General features: G+C 38.9%; 3 protein-coding genes across 3 annotated transcripts; 1 reads left to right on the forward strand and 2 right to left on the reverse strand.

The window, feature by feature from the left end:
- Positions 1-461: 461 nt before the first annotated feature.
- Positions 462-6376, reverse strand: get3 (guided entry of tail-anchored proteins factor 3, ATPase). Its single transcript, XM_043233726.1, has 7 exons — positions 6155-6376; positions 5213-5360; positions 4702-4850; positions 3302-3452; positions 3092-3199; positions 2812-3009; positions 462-2062 (listed from the first exon to the last, which is right to left on the reverse strand). Exons 1-7 carry the CDS (start codon positions 6295-6297, stop codon positions 1934-1936), a joined length of 1026 nt encoding a protein of 341 aa, XP_043089661.1. The 5' UTR covers positions 6298-6376; the 3' UTR covers positions 462-1933.
- A 262-nt stretch (positions 6377-6638) lies between these two features.
- Positions 6639-10727, reverse strand: rnf11a (ring finger protein 11a). Its single transcript, XM_043233753.1, has 3 exons — positions 10187-10727; positions 9072-9241; positions 6639-8536 (listed from the first exon to the last, which is right to left on the reverse strand). The coding sequence occupies exons 1-3, from the start codon at positions 10283-10285 to the stop codon at positions 8365-8367; spliced, it is 441 nt and encodes a 146-aa protein (XP_043089688.1). The 5' UTR covers positions 10286-10727; the 3' UTR covers positions 6639-8364.
- A 638-nt stretch (positions 10728-11365) lies between these two features.
- On the forward strand, positions 11366-17138 carry rad23aa (RAD23 homolog A, nucleotide excision repair protein a). The gene is made up of 9 exons (XM_043238129.1): positions 11366-11679; positions 12320-12481; positions 12565-12746; positions 13201-13247; positions 13364-13491; positions 13578-13653; positions 14436-14566; positions 14648-14821; positions 15509-17138. Exons 1-9 carry the CDS (start codon positions 11614-11616, stop codon positions 15620-15622), a joined length of 1080 nt encoding a protein of 359 aa, XP_043094064.1. The 5' UTR covers positions 11366-11613; the 3' UTR covers positions 15623-17138.
- The last annotated feature ends 5126 nt before the right edge of the window (positions 17139-22264 follow it).

A 22264-nucleotide genomic window follows, 5' to 3' on the forward strand; every position in this document is an offset into this window, starting at 1 on the left:
GCATTCAATTAATGAAAGGTGACACACAATTATATTTCAGATAAATGCCGTTTCCTTAAATTTGTTTCCATAAAAATATGAAGCAATGTTACCTATTCTCAAAATTAATTAAACGAGCAGAAAATCAGCATATGATGATTATATTGTAACGATTACATTGCATTGGGTTAACAAGTTATGGGGTTAAATAAATGCAGCCTTTTTGGAAAAAAAAAAGCGCATAAAAACATATTAAGGATTCCAAACATTTAAAAGGTTAAATTCCGCTCAATACAAAAAATTCCAAGCAGTACAAATAAAATCCATTTATAACCTTCGAGCAGTTCTGGTTTCATTTTTTCATTCAGAATGTTTTTCTAGTGCTGCACTGCTGCAGTGTTTAAGCATTTAGCTTTTGCACACAAGATGTTTAGTTGCAATGCAAAGTACATTCACATAAATAACTGAACAGAAACACCTGCTGCAGTAGATGGAGGACAGTGTTTTTATTTGCTTTGAAACTCGGTGTGCTTCTAAAAAAAAGAAGCCAACTTTGCAAAGGCAGTAACAAGTAATAAGAGAACAAAGAAACTTGACTAATAACTGATAAAAGATCCGAATCTTTCTGTCTGATATACTACGTCGGGTTTGTGAGTTCTTGTCCCTGGTTGTCATGAACTAAAGAGCCCACTGCATTCACCGGATGATAAAAGCAGGAAAACACACTTAACCGGCACGATATAGTATCGAGTAATAGACGTGCTGGCTGACAGGATGCAGTGTATTTAAACAAGCTCCTGATCTCCTCGTAGGAAGTGTGTGTGTGTGTGTGTGTGTGTTCCTGTGTTTTGATGCATGCAGACGTTACTGCCGAATCATAAGAAGAACAGAAGTGAGAGGAAGAACAATGCATCTACATACGCTTCACAACCCAGAACCAGAAACAGACGTCTCTCAAATAAATGTAGTTAAAGATTATCTGAAAGAAAATTCTCTTAATCATTACAAGTCTAATGATTATAAATACATCACTTTAACTGCAAAAAATTAAATTAGGTAAGTTGAATCACAATGTTTGTACACAGTAATTACAGATCGGTTCGCTAAGTGTAAGGTCAATTAAGTGTACGTTTAAAGGCATAGTTCACCCGAAAATTAAAACGTAGTCATGTATTTACTCAACCTTGTTTCTACAAGATTGTACGCTTGTTTATCCTTTTTCTGAAACACAAAAGGGAATTTTGATTTTCATTAAAAGCCTAGAAAAAAATCCCATGACAGTGGAAAAAAAAAAAAAAAAAAAGAGGGGAGAACTATCCCTTTAAATCGCTAAATATCCATCATCCCACAATGTTTGGACCCTCTCATTGAACATCAATACTGATCAGGTTTGAGTTTCGGGAAAGCATTGTAAGCCTAAGTTGATCATAGCATTATTGGTGGCAATTGGTGCAAGATGTACTTAGGCTTACGATGCTTTCGAGAAATGCAGCCCAAATCAGAAACCAAAATAAAGTCTGACCTGAATCTGAAACTGAAACATAAGCTTACGGTATCATTCACTGATCCTAAATCAGATGAGCCAGGTAAAACTGTACTAGTGGCAGACATTTAGACTGATACTACTCATGTTCAACCACCGAGTCCAGTTGTACATTCCTGTGGTGATATCAATATGAATCTCCTTTCTTGAACACGCATCAGGAATGAGCGTTTCCTAAGCTTAAATACACCATCACAAAGCAACATAAACCATCAAGACTTTGTTTCTAAAGAGGCCGTTTAATTCACAGCCGACATTCATAACGGATCACTGGAGCAACATGACCAGAAAACCAGAGAGAGTAGAGACAGCGAGAGGGGAAATAAAGGTGTGTGTGGAGATGTGAACACCAGGGGGATGCTTGTATCGGAGGCCAGGGATGCGATGATTGATCCGTGGAGATCATTTCAGTCACTTCTTGGGCGGGCTGTAGGGCTCCAGCAGCTGCTTGGAGAAAGTGTTGACCTTGTCTGCTCCTCGAACCTCGTGAGGCAGCAGAGGCAACTTTACTATGTGGAAATCTTCATATAAATCCTCCATCTGAGAGAGAGAGAGAGACAGAGAGAGAGAGAGAGAGAGAGATACAGAGAGAGAGAGAGAGACAGAGAGAGAGAGAGAGAGAGAGAGAGAGAGAGAGAGAGAGAGAGAGAGAGAGAGAGAGAGATACAGAGAGATACAGAGACAGAGAGAGAGAGAGAGACAGAGAGAGAGAGAGAGAGAGAGAGAGAGAGAGAGAGAGAGAGAGAGAGAGAGAGAGAGAGAGAGAGAGAGAGAGAGAGAGAGAGAGAGAGACACAGAGAGAGAGAGAGATACAGAGAGAGAGAGATAGAGAGAAAGAGAGAGATACAGAGAGAGAGAGATAGACAGAGAGACAGAGAGAGACAGAGAGAGAGAGAGAGAGAGAGAGAGAGAGAGAGAGAGAGAGAGAGAGAGAGAGAGAGAGACAGAGAGAGAGAGAGACAGAGAGAGAGAGACAGAGAGAGAGAGAGAGAGAGAGAGAGAGAGAGAGAGAGAGAGAGAGACAGAGAGAGACAGAGAGAGAGAGAGACAGAGAGAGAGAGAGACAGAGAGACAGAGAGAGAGAGACAGAGAGAGAGATAGAGAGAGAGACAGAGAGAGAGACAGAGAGAGAGAGAGAGAGAGACAGAGAGAGAGAGAGAGAGAGAGAGGCCACTATATCACTGCACTCGCTCACAAAGACATTCCTGTTGATGATGATCTGAACAACACTAAATCTTGCAGGTGATGTTTTACCATAAAGACCCTCCCACAGAAGCTCAAACACGCACCTGGTCCAGATACTTGGACTGAATCTTGTGTCGGGCTTCACACATCTTGCAGGGCCGCTCGCTGTCGGGGAAAACCAGCTGGTTGACGATTATGTTATGCGTGTCGATGCGACACTTAGCCAGCTCCTGAATCAAGCGCTCCGTCTCGTACAGAGACAGGAACTCTGCGATGCACACGCAGATAAACGTCGTCTGCTCCTGTACACCAAACACAAACCAACATTCAGCGATCCGCATGCTTCCTGCTCCTGATCAGGGACTACTGAGGCATGCCGCTCACCGGGTCCTTGAACTGCTCGCTGACGGAGCGGATGACAGGGAGCGTCTCCTCCAGTTTAGACGCCAGCTGATCAGCATTCATGTCTCCCAGGCCCAACATGTTACACATCTGCAGTGGTTTAACAGGAAGTCAAACAGTTTTTTTTCACATTCAGACTTAAACGTTCACACACATCTCTCTGTACAGTACAAGCGTATACAGTGCTGTTACCTGTGAGATGAAGGGGCTGATCTGGTTCTTGATCTGCATGAGGCGGCCCAGTCCTCTCTCCACGATGGTGGGGAAGTTGAGCAGACGCAGTGTGTGTCCCGTAGGGGCTGTGTCGAATACAACCACTGAGAAATTCATGCCTTTCACTAACCTACAAAAGAAGACAAAAAAACATATGAGATATATATGAGATATACATATATATATATATGTATATATATGTGTGTCTGTATATATATATGTGTGTGTGTGTGTGTGCGTGTGTGTGTGTGTATATGCATGCATGTATGTATGTATGTATGCATGCATGTATGTATGCATGTGTGTGTATGTATGTATGTATGTATGTATGCGTGTGTGTGTGTGTATGCGTGTATATATGTATGTGTGTGTGTCTCTGTGTGTATGTATGTGTGTGTGTATGCGTTTATATATGTATGTGTGTCTCTGTGTATGTATGTATGTGTGTGTGTGTGTGTGTGTGTATGTATGTGTGTGTGTCTCTGTGTGTATGTATGTGTGTGTGTGTGTATGTATGTGTGTGTGTGTGTGTGTGTGTGTGTGTGTGTGTATGTGTGTGTATGTATGTGTGTGTGTGTGTGTGTGTGTGTGTGTGTGTGTGTGTGTGTCTGTGTGCATATTTCTCTGGACACTGGCAGTCAAACGTGTGAAAAAATTGATTTGTAATATTTCTATATTCCGAAATAAGTCTCTTATGTTCACCAGGGCTTTGATTCAAGTAGAAATGAATCATAAAAGAAAAAAATCATTAAAACATATCACACTGAAACAAACAATTATAACATAAAAAAAATTGTATTTGTATTATTATTATTATTATAATAAATACATTAATATTTGAGCAAAAGATAAAATGTGAAAAAAAGCTTACATTTCTGAAGGAATGAAATGTATTTCTATAATTGTCAATTAATAAATTAATAAGTCATGATTACATCAATAATTAATAACAATAATAATTAGTTCATGATTATATACACAGCACACATATATTATATATTTAGTTTTTAATAAATATTAAATTACTATTTGATGTGCGTGTAAAGCGTGACTGTGGGTGGCTTGCCATCTAGATGCAGAAGAGCGTCACTGCACTAAGAGGTCAAGATAAAACAGTTTTATTTATGACTGAATTATGTAATCACAGCACCTCACTGCACACTTTCATCTTTGTCTTTTGGAGGCTTTGAAGGAAATCTGTAGTGCTGCGATTCATTTCGGAGCCCTTTTGTTTCATTCTTGACTCACAGCTCTCGTGTTTGAAATGCTAATGACGGCTGAAACCTCCCCTCGTCCAAACACCCCCACGACTAGAGCTTTTCAAAGCGAGGCGGTTCAGAAAGATGAGTCTATTACGCAAGCAGCTGCGCGAGTCTGACCTCATGACCTCTGCGTAGCTCATGGCCTCGTCGATGCCGGGAAAAGCGCTCATGGCTTCCTGCATCATCTTCTTCCCCATACTGAGCATGTTGTCCTCCTCGAAGAACTCATCGGGGAGCTCCGCCACACCCAGACTGGGGTCGATCTCCTACACACACACACACACACACAACCATAGAGAGTCTTACTTCACGTATATCATCACCTAAACATAATTATATAAACACAGGCACACCGAACTAGATCTCAAACAATAAAAATCATTAAATTGCTGGTCCAAGTTTCATCTTCCCCTTCCTTGTTTCTTGCAAAATCTTCACAGTCGTAAGAGAAAGGCTTCCTGAAGTTGATGCAAGTGCCACATTTCGCAACAAATGACATACATACAAATCGCTTTGTTGACTGCATATTCATAGATTCAGTTTAACAGAACACATCTGGCGCGCGTGCGGACCGAGCAGGTCACGTCGGTGTTTTTAGTGCACCCGGAGCGCGCCGCTGATAACGCACCATGGCAAAAAGGTTGTCGTAGCCCTTGACTTTGGTGGGCACCTTGGAGAACTTCTGGTCGAAGGCATCTGAGATGTTGTGTGCTGGATCTGTGGATATGATGAGGACGCTCTCTCGCACCGCGGCTAACTGAACCGCCAGACTGCAGCTGAAACACAGCAAGCCAAAAAAAAAGATATAATCTAAATATATATATATATATATATATATATATATATATATATATAATTCACTTCCTGAGAAGAAATCTGCATTTTTGGCATTGTATTATGATCGACAAAAACTTGAGTGGTACAAAAACTAATTTTGTTGTATTATTATTATTATAAGGACAATATAGTTTTTGATATCTTGTGTTATCTTTTTTCAATGTTTTTTTATTTTATTTTATTTTTATAAAGCTAACCAAAAATTATTAATGAACATCAACCTATCAGTTCACATAAGAGATGCCTTAAGCGCAGGAACACATTTTTAAGAATTGTGCCATTTATAGACACCTGTTGCAGTTATTATTGAATAAAAAAGTGGCTGTGTTGTAGATGGCAGACATTTTATGACAAAACTGAATATATGCTGCTTAAATGAGCAATAGCACCCCCTTGTATGCCTGTTTTTTTTAAATACTTTAACAAACAATTAATTGTTATCAGTCACACAGAAAAGATTTTAAAAACTACCTGCACGTTGGTATTTTTTATGAAATATAAATGACGACTCATGTAAGATTGGCTGGCATTTTTTTTTTTTTTTTTATTGTCTTTTGCTCGTTTTTAAACATACATTATAAGAGACACAACGAGAAGTTTCGGTGTGTTTTCACCCGTTTTTTAATACAGTAATACAGCAAATGTGTATGAATGACTAATCTATGTTGTTGCTAAAGCAGCAGTGACAGCTAGCAGCCTCTCAGCTGTAAAAGCCCGACGTTTATTCACCCACCTGCATGTTGTCTTGCCCACGCCACCTTTACCACCGACAAATATCCATTTGAGTGATTTCTGCTCTATAATATTCTTTAATGTCGGCTCTAAAGGCTCTACATCAGGCGCATCCTCAAACTCGTCTTCCACCGAAGCTGCCATCTTGCGCTCAAGTCAGTCGGAATACACCAAATTGGCAGCCGCGCACTCCGCCATTTTGGCTCCGAGACGGCAGCGACGCCGCGCTAGAATGGAGTGAACACAGATCCAAAATGGCCCGTGTAGGGTGGCCAGTTGCGAACGGAAGTGTGTCGATTACGCTGATGACTCAGCCGGACTGTACCACCTACTTTCATTGAAAGAGAATATTCCAGAAGTGATTATTTAGACTTTACTTCTCAGTTGTTGGAAGTGTAAATAAATACACTTTTAATAATAGCATCACATGTTGGGAGACAGTTAATTTTTGTATTTGGAAGACAGAATCACACAAAACTTGTAGATATGGAAGAATTTGGCAACCTTTATTGTATTATAATACTATTCTTGTGCCATTATTGCACATAAACCAAACACATCATTTTTATAGTATACCTGCTAATGTTTTTGTTGGCAAACGTACACTTATATGGCACCAACAACTCTTTAAAAAAAAAGAATTAATTTTATTTCGAAACTAAATATAATGTTGTGATGATTGTACTTCACAGAATTATTACATTTATTTTTTTTTACATTTGTGCTGTGCTAGAGCTACATTTCAATTTTAAATCATTAACAGAAAAGTAATTCATCCAATATGATATCTAAGCGTAATAACAGGTTGATTTCGAGATTTTCAGACACTGTTCTCGGTGTTCAATCACATTTTAAGTCACAATGGTTCAGTACAGAGATACAGAGGGAAGCCTGAGCAGGATGAAATATTTTATGAATATAGCTTCAGGCTAAACGTGGGGCTCTTAACACAGTTCAGTCCGATTAGCGTGAATAATCCAGCACTACAACTGAGCAAACAAAGGTGAAAATCTTCCTTTTTGCACAAGCAGTTTAAACCGTGACAGGTATAAGATCATATATTCAGCTAACATACAGAAAAGACTCAAAGACATTATGAACAGTATCAAAACCGCAGCATGTACTGCTTTTTTTCCATTTCATTTTTTAACTTTAAAGCTTCCACTGTAAAGGCTGACTTTAAGTCGGCAACATTTGAAAGGTGCACAAAGTTTGGTGACTGTATCATTATTGTTCTCTTCCGAAGTAAAGAAATAAAACTGCTGAAGACGGTCCCCGCGGTTCTATCCAAACAGACAAGGCAAAGCTAAGTGGGGACGAACATGTAACACCAAAAACAAGCATTTAGGGGAAAGATGACCAGTGTAAAAAGGCAACTTACATCCCAGAACCTGGTAAACAGCAGCTGACGAGGCAAAACTACCACTAAACGACCTCATCCCCAACCCCATTACGATTAAACACGAAATGACATACCACGACGCATTAAGCAGTTAATGTAGTGATCGAGGAGAGAGACTGGAGAAAAAAAAAAGCGAAACTACGACCTCAAACGCCAGTTAGTGCATCACGAGCTTAGACGTTATCATGGCACGTGTTTTCTTGTAAATTCGGTTTCTCAGCATTCTAACCGTGAGCCCAAAAAGGCACATTCAGAGCCTGCAGGAATGAAACCCCGCCCCCCTAGACTTGTTGAATTCGGAAAGGGCGATCTCATTGGTGGAATTTCGGCGACGGGCGGGTTCCACGTCCAATCAGAAGGACACGAGTCCCTCTCGCATATATTGCACATTTCATGAATTTGGTTAGAACAATAAAGGAAAAAAGTTCAATAATTTATTAACTCTATTTTACCGATTCGAATCAGGCTTTTGAAACGCTCTATCTTCATTAGAGAATTTTTTCCACCTTGCCGAACTTCACTTTTACATCAATCACATGTATATGTATTCGAAAAACGCTTTGACATGCAAGTGAGAGGTTTTAAACATCCTTCCAGGGCCTTTTAAGTTCAGCACTGGACATTTTTACAGTCTCTGCACACGCACACACACACACACACACACACACACACACACACACACACACACACACACACACACACACACACACACACACACACCACCTTCATTTGTTCAATCTACTGTCCCAAGTGTTTCAGGGCTCTTGGCAGACTCATTGGCAGGTCTCTGGGTTTTTCCGCAGGCACTCTCAGTTCGTCTCGTAGGAAGACAGCAGCGCAGCGTCCACGGGCTCCATACAGGAAGGGCAAGTGAAGGAGCGCATGAGCCAGGCGTCAATGCAGTCCACATGATAGATGTGCATGCAGGGCAGGAACCGGATCGGGTCGCCGTACTCAAAGTCCATCATGCAGATCACACACCTGTGGGCCCACGATAAACATTTTTACACTCGGCCATTTGACAAAAATTGAATAACCAAAATTTGACAGTGGTTTTCACTAGTGCTGTCAAACCATTAATTGCGTCCAAATTAAAAGTTTTTGTTTACATAATATATGTGTGTACTGTGTATATTTATTATGTATATATAAATACACACACATACAATATTATTTACCAGTGCTGTTAAATAAATAATTGTGATTAATCGCATCCAAAATAAAATTTTTGCTATACAAGTATATGTAAGAAAAATATGCTCACACACACACATACACACACATATATATATATATAATAAAATATGAAATGTAATAATATATATATATATATATATATATATATATATATATATATATATATATATATATATATATATATACTATATATATATACACTTTATGTGTGTGAAATTATACATAATATATAAAAAGTTCACATACAAACATTTTTATTTTGGATGCAATTAATTATTTGACATCATGCATTTTCTCATGTTTTTAGGAGATCACGCACTCTTTGATCTTCTTGTCGGACGGCTCCGAGCCCGGATCGAAGATCCCACGGGGCAGGTGTTGGATGAGGCCGATGCGCTGAGCGATACGGACCTGCTCCTCCTCCGTCAGCTGAGTGGCCAGCCGCGTCTGACTGGGTGTGGGATGGTACACCGGCACCTGCACCCGCTCCTGGGGTCATGAGAGTGTTTGATCACACATAAGTAATACAGTCCACGCGCAACTTCACACTCTTAAAAAAATAAAGGTTCTTCATCGGCGTCGACAACCAAGCAATCTCTTCAAGGGACAAAAGAGTTCTTCACAGTAGAAAAAAGGTTTCTTAGATTGTCAAAATCATAAAACAGATCGTTTGATCATTGAAAGGTCCTTTGGTCAAGCATAAAGGGTTATACTATCTCAGCAAAAAGCTCTCTTTTGTAGGCTTTATTTTTAAAAATGTGTAGTTTAACAAAGGAAATAAAAAAATACTGATATTATTTTGACACTATTGACATTAAATGCAGTCATTATAGTATATATATATATATATATATATATATATATATATATATATATATATATATATATATATATAATATACACATGTGTGTGTGTGTCTATATATGTGAGTGTGTGTATTTGTGTTTTTCTGCGTTACAGTTTTTATTCTTTGTATCATGTTGCAATTTTTATCATGTTGCAATTTTTGTCATGTTGCAATTTTGCAACCACAGACTGCAGATGTGTCGCAACTTAAGGTTGCATTTTTTTTAATGTATGCCAGCATTTCAAAAACGCGATCTGGCACAGCTCAGACACTTCAACAGTTTACGTTTTATTTTTGTTATTAAGCCTCTGTAGCGCCTAAGCACTTTGTTCCGAAGCAGCCGTGGAACATTTCATTTCAATCGGCGATCGCAGTTACTACCAAAGATGCATGTCTACATCGAGGAACTGCATTTCTCAAAACCTGCCTGCAGCAAACTTTTCCTGTTCCTTCTTAGCTCGAGGTCGGACCATTGCCTAGCCGTGTCTGTTACCGCTATAACATATGGCACGCGATCCGAGCTCGTCTGCAGTATAACCTGCATTACAGCCAGCAGAATGACAGTGTTGTGGTCCTGTGTGTTTCACCTGGTAGGGTGGCGGAGGCTCTCCCGGCAGACTCGCCCCCTCGGACTCGTTGAGCAGGGACAGATCATCAGCGCCTTGAGAAGACAGACAGTTCCCCATTGAGCTGATCCCGCACCGCACGACAAAATCACGTCTAGGTGGCCCTTGAAAGACTCGCCAGTCCTCGGTTGTGTTCAGGGACCGTCCTTTCTGCAGCCCGTTGTGTCTGACGCCCGTCTAGTATCTAGAAAAACAAACGCGTCGCTAGCCAGCTGTCCGATTTTCGCTCAGGCAAAAAGCACGCGTAAAAGAGCGGCAATCCTCGAAAACCGATACGCCCCGGTTGGTTTAACCCTTACGGGTGTGCACGGCGTGCATGACATATAATATGCGCGTATTATGGCTTGTACAGGACAATATTTTTAGGTAAGACCTCTCGTCGACTCCATATCTCCTTTCATTGTTTACAAACTCTTGGACCGGAAGTGGGTTGATCTGTGGCTTGTGGGTAATGTAGTTTTTCGTTTTTCGTTCCGCAAATACCGAAGAAATACAAGGAAAACAGTTATTCTTGTGCATATCTAATATGATTTGAGAAATAATTTAAAACTCTTCACGATAAATTTGTTAAACATTTTACTTTATAAACATGACTGGACGTGTATAAAGTTGTTTGTTTTGTAATGTACATGTACATGTACATATATATATATATATATATATATATATATATATATATATATATATATATATATATATATATATATATATATATATATAGAGTACATATTTTAGGGTAATTATTGTTGTATTTTATGTTATTAACTTTCTTAAGTGTATTTAGGCTATTTAAAAATATATAAAATCATATATGCAAAATAGTTATTTTGTAAACCCTTGTATCAAATATTGAAAACATTACATTTTTAATTTTAATTTATTCATTCTGTGTCGTGTTTGGTGTTTTTCTATTTTAGTGGGAAATAAATAAAAAAAAAAAATTAATTAATTAATTAATTAATGTAGACCAAACAGGTTTGTACAAGGCATTTTCGCTTTAATAAAAAACGTTACTGTAAGACAATAAGGTCGAGACAAAACACGATCATAAAGTTTAATTGAAGAGAATTTTGAGCTTTTTAAATTTACATTTTTATCATATGAAAAATGACAGGTTTTGTATTTTCGGGCGCCTTGCCTCCAGGCTGTAATTCCCTTCGGCTCCGGCGGGTGTCGCTGTTCCAGAGCGCCTTCCTCCGCGCCGCCGCCGCCGAAGAAAATGACGCAGCGCACCTGACAGGCGTGTTTTTAGCCTGTTAGCTAGAGAGTTACATCTCTAAACGCTTAATACCGGTCCCTCGCTTTCAAAGTCAAACATTTCCCCCGGATATAGAAGCGCTCGAAGGTCCCGAATCGAGAAGAAAGGAGAAGACAAAGGCAGAGCAGCCATGCAGATCACGCTGAAGACTTTGCAGCAGCAAACCATTCAAATAGACATCGACGATGAGCAGACGGTATTTACGCGCTTTCTTTCGCTCGGCTAAATACGCCACGACACGTAGAAGTACTCCGAATCAATAACTGTTCGCGACAGGAGCATGATTAGAGCGATTGAAGTGGCTTTTTGGAGTCGTTTGTGAGTCGTTGGGGATCAGCTGGGCGTGTAAGACGATAGATAGATAACTGTCTGTATAAAAGAGTAAACAAATGTTACTCGCGATAGTTAGTCTGTCAGGTTTATGTAGTGTAGAATAATATAGAGTTACGGATTATATGCAACTCTTCAGTCGCTGGCGTGTATTTGTAGAAATAGTGAAAAATGCATTGTATGGTCAAATTTGTCTTTTATGCCAAAATATCAAGGTGTTAAGTAAAGATCATATACTTTTTGTCTGCCGTTAATCTATGGTAGTAATACGCTTTGCTAAGGATTTATTTACACAACTTTAAATGCAATATTTAGGTTGTATCTCGGTCACACTTTCTCCTGTCCAACAAACCGTACATCACTTTTCAAGCTTATTCAGCTTTCAGATCATATATTCTTCAATTTCATGATTGAAGTAGCTGCCAGAGCACGCCTGGTTGCTTAAATATCCATGTTTTATTTTCTTTTGACGCACTTGTGTGCTTTTAATGTTTTTTTTTACTCAGGTGAAGGCGCTGAAGGAGAAGATTGAGGCTGAGAAGGGCAGAGAAAGTTTTCCAGTAGCGGGACAGAAGCTGATCTACGCTGGGAAAATCCTGCAGGATGATACCCCCATCAAAGAGTACAAAATCGATGAGAAAAACTTTGTGGTGGTGATGGTGTCAAAGGTCAGAGTGCAGAGATTTAACCGCTGAGTTAAGATACCAATCGAAAGATCTCGATCACCGCTTTTTTGTTTTTCTCTGTCCAGACGAAAGCACCCAGTCCACCGGCTCCACCCTCAGAACCACCCAAACCTGTGGCTGCACCTTCTTCGTCGTCCTCCTCTCCTCCTCCTCCTCCCGTTCCCGCCCCTGCAGCCATCCCCATCCCCAGAGACGAGATTTCAGACGACCCTCCTGCCACCGTGTCTCCTGAAGCGAGCCCTGACCGGTGAGACTCCACCACGACCCGTCAGAAACAGAGCTTTACCACAGACGATACATTAGCATGATTGGACTGAATGCTTTAAATTATTGTCATTAAAGAGGAAAGCAATTCATTAGTTATTAATGATCTTGTGCTTCTATCAATATCCTAAAAAAAAAAATAAAATCTAATAATCTAATAAATAAATGTTAAAAAAATAGATAATGCTGGTTATTTAACATATAATCATATGTATTAAATATAAAAAAAGTATTTGAGTACCTATTTATAATTCTAAAATTGATATATATATATTTATATATTTAATATATATAATGTAATATATATAATTTATTTATATATTATATAATTTTATATATATATATATATATATATATATATATATATATATATATATATATATATATATAAAATGTAATATTATATATATATATTTTTACCTGTGTTTGTTTTGCAGTGGCTCAGGTCTTGGGGCTGATGGGGAAGATGCGTCTTCAACATTAGGTAATGAGAAAATAATGCTGATAAATCGTCTTCATCGGGTTGAATCCCGATTAATTAGCAGTAAATGTGTAAAGAAGAATTCATTAACTAACAGAGTTGCTTTTTGTGTTTTGCAGTCAGAGGTCAGGAGTATGACACCATGCTCACAAATATCATGGCTATGGGCTACGAGAGAGATAAAGTGGTGGCGGCGCTCAAGGCCAGCTACAACAACCCTCACCGTGCTGTGGAGTATCTGCTCAATGTGAGTGCGGCCGTATAAAGCCACGCTCCTCGCTCTCTTGCTTTCTCCTGCTTGTGTATGTGATGTACGGTCGTGTCTCGTCTCAGGGGATCCCTACAGTCCCGGTGCAGGAAACCAGTCCCGCTCCAGCTCAGCTCCCCACAGACACGCAGCCCGCAGAAGGTGAGGTTATATCCCAAAAGCAGTCTAAGCTACTGTTCAGATGTCTGGAGTTTGTAAGGACTCTACAAAAAATATGTTGCAAAATATCATTAAAATTTAAAATCAGTTTTCTGTTTGAATGTGTTGTATACTGCTGCGTTCAAAGCTGATTTCAGCATCATTACCATGTCACATTATCCTTCAGAAATCATACTAATACGCTGATTTGATATCAATGTTGAATGCACTTCTGCTTAATATTCGTTAAAAAAGCCATAATAAATTTTTCCTTGGGATTCTTTGACGAAAGAGTAAGTTAAAAGAATGCTTTTATTTAAACTGATTACATTATAGGTTGCTAGCAGTGTCACTTTTGATCAATTTATTACATGCTTGCCGAATAAAAATATTAAAAATGATTTCTAACCCCAAACCATTGAACAGTGGTGTATATTTTAAAGGAAAAACAATGAAAGTAATTTCCACGGTTAAAAAAAATTTGCACAAAGTAAAAATGAGAATCTGAATAAGAACGTGTTTGGTGTTTTTTTCACTGTGATATACAGGGGAAAAATCTACACAAATTTTTGTGAATATTAAATTCGAAACAGGAGTTGAAAATGATTGATAGAAAGGAATCCAACTGACAAACTTTAATGCAATTTTTACCACTGCAATTTAATGTTTGTCTACAGCTGATCAACTTTTGCAATGTTACAACTATATTATCAGCATTCAGTATTCAGGTCCTACCATAAAGACTGCTGAGCGAGTGTGTGTGTGTGTGTGTGTGTGTGTGTTAGGTGAGAATCCGCTGGAGTTCCTGCGCTCTCAGCCTCAGTTCCAGAGCATGAGGCAGGTGATCCAGCAGAACCCGTCCTTACTGCCCGCCCTCCTGCAGCAGCTGGGACAGGAGAACCCCGAGCTCCTGCAGGTGAGCGCACATCTCCAGAGTCTGCCTGCGCGCGCTCTCAAGCCTCCCGCTCACGCTGTGACCCTGTTTGTTTGACGGCAGCAAATCAGCCAGCATCAGGAGCTCTTCATCCAGATGCTGAACGCGCCGGTGGGTGAGGGTGAAGTGGAGGCCGGAGAGGGCGGAGAGTTCGCTGATTTGGGTGCTCTGGGCGACGAGGCGGCGCCAGGGAGTTACATCCAGGTGACACAACAGGAGAAAGAAGCCATCGAGAGGGTGAGTGAACGGGAGACCTGTGGAACATATTCAGTCTTTTTTGTTTGTGTGGTTCCTCTATAATAACCTTAATTCTGCAGCTTAGTGTAATATTGTTAGTTTGAATGAGCTCTCTCTCTCTCTCTATATATATAAATATAAATATATATATATATATATATATATATATATATATATATATATATATATAATATGTATATATATATATATATAAATGTGTATATATATATAAATATAAATGTGTATATATATAAATATAAATGTATATGTAAATGAAAATTCAGCTTTTCATAACAGCATGTATTCAAATAGAACATGGTTATTTTAAATTTAACATAAATAATAATTCAGAATTATGCTGTATTTTCGACATGGTGAGAATTCTTTCAAAAATATTTATAATTAAATGTAAAAATATATTTTTCCAAAAAACTGACCGTTAGGATTTTATTCATTTTTATTTTAGTTATTTACTTCAGTATATCAGGTTTAACTAATTGAAAATCTTAACCAGATAAAATTTAAATATTGTTTTTCGTATCACTTTTTTTTTTTTTTTTTTATTCCAACTAATATATATTTTTTTAAATTAAATCAAATTCATACATTTTAGATTGAGTTTTTGTTACCAGCCCTGCGTCACACACATAGGAAATCAATCTTGATTTGTCTGTCTGTCTCTGTCAGTTAAAAGCTCTAGGGTTTTCAGAAGCTCTGGTGGTCCAGGCGTACTTCGCCTGCGAGAAGAACGAGAACCTGGCCGCCAACTTCCTGCTCAATCAGAATTTCGAGGACGAATGAGAGTCGTGGAGAGCCCACGTGCCCCCTCCCCCGCCACCACACAAGCACTGCATCTACTCGGGACACCGGTTTCCCCCCATTATTTCTTTGAGTTTACAAGTCAAGGGGAGACTCGCAGACTGGTTGGGGACGGGGCGGATGCAATCACTCGGTGAACAAATTCCAATGGAATTGACAGCATTTGGGTTGAATGCACTCTAGCATGTTGAAGAAGTGTGCTTGCACGTGTGTATGCGTGTTCCTTTAGGGAATATTTGACTAAATCAGCATCAATTGAAAGCAACGCTCTCATAGTAGTATTATGGGGTTGTGAGGAGGTTAGATGTGGGCAAATGCATTTGCTTGGTCGTTTTTAGTTGGGAAAAGGATTAATAATATATGTAACGGAGGATTTTATATATTTCTCTAAACGCAGAGATATTTCTGTATTTCACCCACATCTGACGAATGCGATAACGGCATTCAAAAAAAGAAACAATTAGTGCAAATTAGAGCATTTCTATAATATTCTAAGCCAATCAAAATACCTAAAGTGATGCTGAATTCATATCGTGTGGAATATCATAATCCGAGTGATGATCGCTTTGAATGTACTTGAATTCAATAGATCATTTGTCTTATTTAAAGTCAACATGAAATGGCAAGCTGTTTGTATTTGCTCGTTTAACACGAAACCTAATTTACCAAAATATAGAAAGGGACTGAAAAATAAAGGACTCGTTCCTTCTCGTCTGACATTTTCAATTATTTTGATGAAAGCACTTTTTTTTTTTTTCATTTAGACTACAATCTGTGCATACCTCCGTGCATACATGCTTTAACGAGAATAAGTCAATTTCATGTTGGCTTTAAAAGCTTATTTAAACTTCGATTTCCGTTAACCTTTGGATCGAAACAAAGGTCACAAATATAAATAAGGATCATTTTTCATGACATTAGCTTTGCTTATATTAATACGAGAGGACCAACCTGTATGTTAGCGAGAGGTTTTTGGCGCGCTAGACCCCGCTGCGTTTCAGAAGCCAGGAGCAGAGACCCGTTACAGCACGATTATACTTCACCAGATTAACTCCTGTCAAAGAGAGATTTTCTTGAATCACATTGGTGTAAAGCCGACAACGGGTTCCTCTGTTCATGTATTGAGAGTAAAGTCTTGTAACATTCACCTCTTAAAGCAGGTTCAGCAGACGGAAAGATCCTCCGGCAGCGACTCACCTTTACATTTGTTCTCGCTCATAGCAAAGAAACGCTCCTTTGTAATGTAGTAGCCAAACTGCCAGATAGTAGACTTCTGTTTACTTCTCAGCAGGCCTACGTGAAGTCTGACCTAGCGGAAGGACTTTTCAGTTAAATGCAATGCTTTCGTCGCCGTGTAAGGTATTATGAAATTCTTCAATGTATTAACGCGTGATGGAAACCGGCGGACTCCATGTAGGCCTGTTTGTTAGCAATTAATCATTTGATTTTACTATAGCTTGAACTCCCCTGGGATCAATAAAATCTTATTGCAGAAACATTTCAGAGCGGCGTCAAGTTTCTCACCACGAAACAAACCCACATCACAATCTTTGTACAGTCAAGAACATCATTTATTCAATCAGGTGCTGCTCTTTACAAACATTTTAGTTTTTTTGTTTTTTTTTATAATGGAAAAGAATCTGTAAATAACACATGCAGATTGCCAAAGGCTCTGTGGAGGCGAAAGGAGAGAGCGCTGGATCGGAGACGCTTCTTTACCAAAACGCAGAGACGTATTTAAAAAAAGCGCACGGCTACATAAGCACGAGTAAATTGGGGCAGATTCTGAATAAATAAACATAACTAAAGTTTCATAATCCTGACACAAGCCAGAGGGACGATTAATAATACTGATTTTAGTTCTACTGACTCTTAATCACTTCAGCATGGTGCGCAAGTAAAAATAATGCATTTAATTAACAAGGATCATTTTGATTACGATGACCAAAGTTTCGTACTATACATGCATAGCATCTCAATGGCAGTTGCTTGACTGGCACACCGACAACAAATAACTACATTAGCATCTACGCTAACGCACCAATAAAGTGCATGCTGTAGGCTAGTTTTGTCATCTCACACTTTAACTCTCCTCTTCTGATTGGCTGTCAATGTTTTTATTGTTCTGAAAATGACTGCAACACGTTAAAGCTGCGTTTTGTAACTTTTGCCGCTTTAGCAGCTAATAAACAGTAGTCCGAATATAAGTGCGGGTAGTGATTTATGATGAGACGAACACAGTTTGGAAAATGTATTCATGGTGTATTCGTTCATGTAAATTTAGTCATTTTTCAAAAAGTTACAGGCTGCAGCTTTGAGAATTAGTTGTGGTGCACACTCCATTTGTATAGAGTTATAAAAATTATTAAACTTTTATGCTTGTCTATTTCACATTCACTAAAAACTGCTCACTGCTGAAAAGTCTACTACGATAATTTATATGGCGCTTAAAAAAATGCATGGCTTGAAGTATTTTAAGTGCAGCAGCTGGGATTGAATATGTGGCCTATCTATTACTAGTCCAAGCATTGACAACAAAGCTGCTGCCACATCTGGAGCAATGTATCTAAATGCAGGGCGTATTATTTTTAGTGCACGCTTTTAATCGGTGCATAAGGTGCAGTTAGCAAATCATCAGTCAAGTTCTTTAAACAGCTGGTCTCCAACAACCACTAAAAAGGTGCTTTAATTGCAGAGTCAACAGTGAGACTAACGGAAATAAATACAACGCAAACAAACACGACAGAGCTACGGTGCGTCTTCTGGTCCAGCGCTCTCCATCCACAGCCATACAGATCTGGCACCAGGACCGCACCGCTTCCCAAAACACACCGGTACTGCTGGTCTCAGATGAAGAGAGGGCGAGCGGGTCGGTCCCGGGTCTGTACTGAGAGCCCGCTGCGTTTGACCGAAGAGCGAGAGATGTGTATGATATAAACATGTGAAGCATACAGACAGGGATATAACATTAGAGTTTACAACATCTTGCTCAAGAGAAAAAGGATTCAACATTTTTTTTCCAACTCTTTCATCAAAAGTAGGGAGAGGGAGGAAAGATAAGGATAGACATCTACGGTGCCAAGAGCGAGAGACTGATAAAGACAGAGGTACAGAGAAAAAGGGACCCAAATTTTGTTTTTTTTTGCCTTTTACGTTTTTTTTCTCCCATCATTGTACAATAAAAAGAACGAAATCACATCCATTTTCTTGTAGTACTATATACTGTGTATACGGCTTGAGAAAGCTCAGAAGGAGGAGAGACGGGTGTTCATCATTTACAAGATGGTGTCTGTGAACAAAAGGCACTTTGAATGGGACAACCTTTAAATGCTCACCTATACACTACAGCACGAACACTATGGGAGCTCATTTACATACAGGAAGTGTTTCCAGGACGATACAGGGCGGCCGTGGCGCACTGATTTTTTTTCCAGATGCGTTTTTGCCTCTCGACTCGAACCTCGTGTGCTCTAAACTACGACTAACGAAACCCTACTCACATTAACATCGACACGATCTCATCTAAATGAAGCAGAGATTTGGATCCAATGCGATCTGATCGGTTGTGACGAAACCTTTCGTTGTGATGCTTCATTTTGGCCATTCCTCCAATCAAAACACGCTTTTCTGCATATTCATCTGGTATTCTGGTGCATTCGAGTTCTCCTGGTTTGTATGAAGTCAAATGAATGTGCATCATGATTATTTGTGCTTTTTTAAAAATGTTTTTATTTAGTTTATGACTGCGCAATTGTTAGGCATTATATCGCGACTTGTGGAGAACTGTCAATTTGTTAATTACCTCTAATCACAGAGGCTGCATTCACGTGCGTTAAACTCGAATAAACTCAAATCTTTCCGACAAACTGGAATGCACCATTTAAATAGACGTTTGAAGGAGAAAGAAGGGGCATTGCTTTCTTAAAGGTTGTAGTAAAATGCCTTTTGTCAGAACCAAAATATATATATAAAAATCTGAACCCCCTTAGTAAATACAAAAGAGAAGAAGAGAGAAACAGAGGCTCGTAAAACTTGTCTCGTCAGAAACAGTCGTTCTGGTGTGGTATTATTTGCGCTTGAGTAACAGAAGCACCAGTATTTTTTTTTTTTTTTTTGTCATAATACATTTGCTTTTGTAAAATCGTTCCTTCGGCCCCCACCCCTAAAATAGTTTAAAAACAAAAGCTTACAAATAAAACATTAAAAAAGATAAATGAAAAGTAAAAATTAACTTCCCGCTTTAACGCTTACAAAGACTGGGATTCTTTTTGTGGCCCTCGTGTTTAGAGTCCAGGAGCTTGCAGACTTCAACTTTTTTTTTTTTTTTTCTTTTCACTTGCTTCGCTTTCTTAAAAATCTGAAGACAAACACAGATATCTACCCAACACATTGCACACGGCTCAGTCCACATAGAACTTTTTTTCTCTCAATAATAACACTTTTCAACAAAGAGAACTTGTTTTCTCTGAAAGATTGGTTTCTGTTCTGAAGGTGTGTTTGTGTCCTGTTTTTGATCTGCACTGACCTGATGCCAAGGTTCTGGCGGTTCTGACGAGATATTTTTGGGGGGTTTTCGTACGTTGTTGGACGTTTTTCCAATGACATCACTGACTCGGGTCAAGGGTCAAAAAATAACTAGACTGCCACAGAGCTAATTTCACAGCGGAAGAACTATACATATGTCCATATATATATATACACACACAGTATGAGTACGATATGTTCTGGATAACATCTATCTATAAATATGATGTTTGCAGTTGCTCTTATGTTGTTTGCCAAGCCCATGATACATATTGTACATATTTTCTGTAGCTTATACATGAAGTGAAGACCCTGAATTGCATGTAAAGGGGACACCGAGGCACTTTGATGTGTTTCAAGTGGATGATGAAATCGTCAGCTCTCAGCCAATCAGAGTCCCTGACAATGTGATTGACAGCCAGGCAGTCCAGTTATTTAGTGAGGTCAGTGGTTTAGAGCATTTTCTTGCTTGAGTTCATCTAAAATTGAAATATGCTGTACTTTAAATAGGGTGCATGTTGTAAAATCATGTTTGATAGAGGGATTTGAGTTTAAAGGTTTCCCTTTGTCCTTTAAGGAAGTGGGTGTGTGTCATAGTGCAATGTTTGTGTATGTATGCATGTGTGTACTTTAGTTGAGCACTGTGCTGATAGGCTAAATGAAATGGCAGCCGTGAGTAGATTGTCGCGCGAGTCAGGCTGTACTGCTGAACTGAAACAAAAAACTGAGCAGTGGAGGAAAAAAAAAAAGATGTGGTTATGAACGAACTGTAAAGTGAAAAATGAAAAATGTGATTGGCAGGAAGGGCAGAGCACTGTCGACATAATAGCCATCTGAAACATCTAATTAATGAGGCTCCAAAAGGAAAGCTGGAGATTGTCTGTTTGTAAGTCACTTTCTAGTTGAAGGAGAGCTGATCTTAACCTGTTACTCTAAAAACAAAACAAAGCACAATTCCACATGCAGTCCGATCTGCCCGAGCAGAAGCGGCGGCTATGTTATGCAAACTAAAATCGCACAAAACACAAGTGAAAGGGTGAATGTCACAAAAACACATCTAGGTCACATACCAGAATAAAAATGAAACGAAACAAAACTATATATATATATATATATATATATATATATATATATTTTTTTTTTTTTTTTTTTATTGTTAAATGAAATTTAAGCCTATTTTTGGATCACTGTAATATTATTTTTATTAACGGCAATCAAGCACATTTACATCCATAATTCTCATTATTAAATTAGTAAAAGAAAATTATGGATGAAAATAAAATATATTATTATTTTTTAATTGATTGATATTTTTTGCACTATTATTAGAGAGTTACTACTAACATTTCACAATAATCAAGTAAATAAGCTTTTTTAAAAAAATCTGTCTTATTTTATTAGAATTTTGGTTTTGGCGTTATATATGACCTGATTTTCATTAAATTTTTTTGACATTCACCAAAAGAAAAAGAAAAAAATACTGCAAAACCAAACGCAAAGTAAAGTAGAAGAAGCCCTTGTGTGCAGGGCCGACTGTGATGCACAAGCACTCCAATTGAATGATGGTAGCGAAGAGGTCAGCGAAGGATGCGCCGAAACCCTCGTTAGTTCATGCAAATCGCTTTTATGACTCCAATCACTGGCCTTTTAATTCATAAACACTACAAAATGAAAAATGTCCTTTGAGTCACTCGTGCTTGACCCTTCCCATTCCTGCGCTCAGCTGTCTGTGTGTATGGTGCTGTGTAGTGCTGTCGCTGACATGCGTGTATTGCTCTGCTGGTACTCATCTGTGTGTGTTTTACCTTACGAACATGTAGCCTGACTCCACATCGCAAATCTAAGGCCAAAGCTTGTGTCATCCCTTATCATTAATCACATAGTGCATACGTTTTAGGTGAATTGCACTCGGTTAGTGTTATGCGTTGTTTCGCTCGCAGTCTATTGCTTGTCAACTGGTAAACAGTGAGAGGATGCCGAGTTCACACGTCACCAAAATCAGCAAATCCAGATTAGGAAGTGTAAGCCTGAGCCAATCGGAAAGGCTCCGGCCAAGTCTGTCCATCCAATCACACGTGTCCGACATCATCCAGGTTACGA

The sequence above is a fragment of the Puntigrus tetrazona genome, chromosome 1 (genome assembly GCF_018831695.1).
Source record: "Puntigrus tetrazona isolate hp1 chromosome 1, ASM1883169v1, whole genome shotgun sequence".
NCBI classification, from domain to species: Eukaryota; Metazoa; Chordata; class Actinopteri; order Cypriniformes; family Cyprinidae; genus Puntigrus; species Puntigrus tetrazona.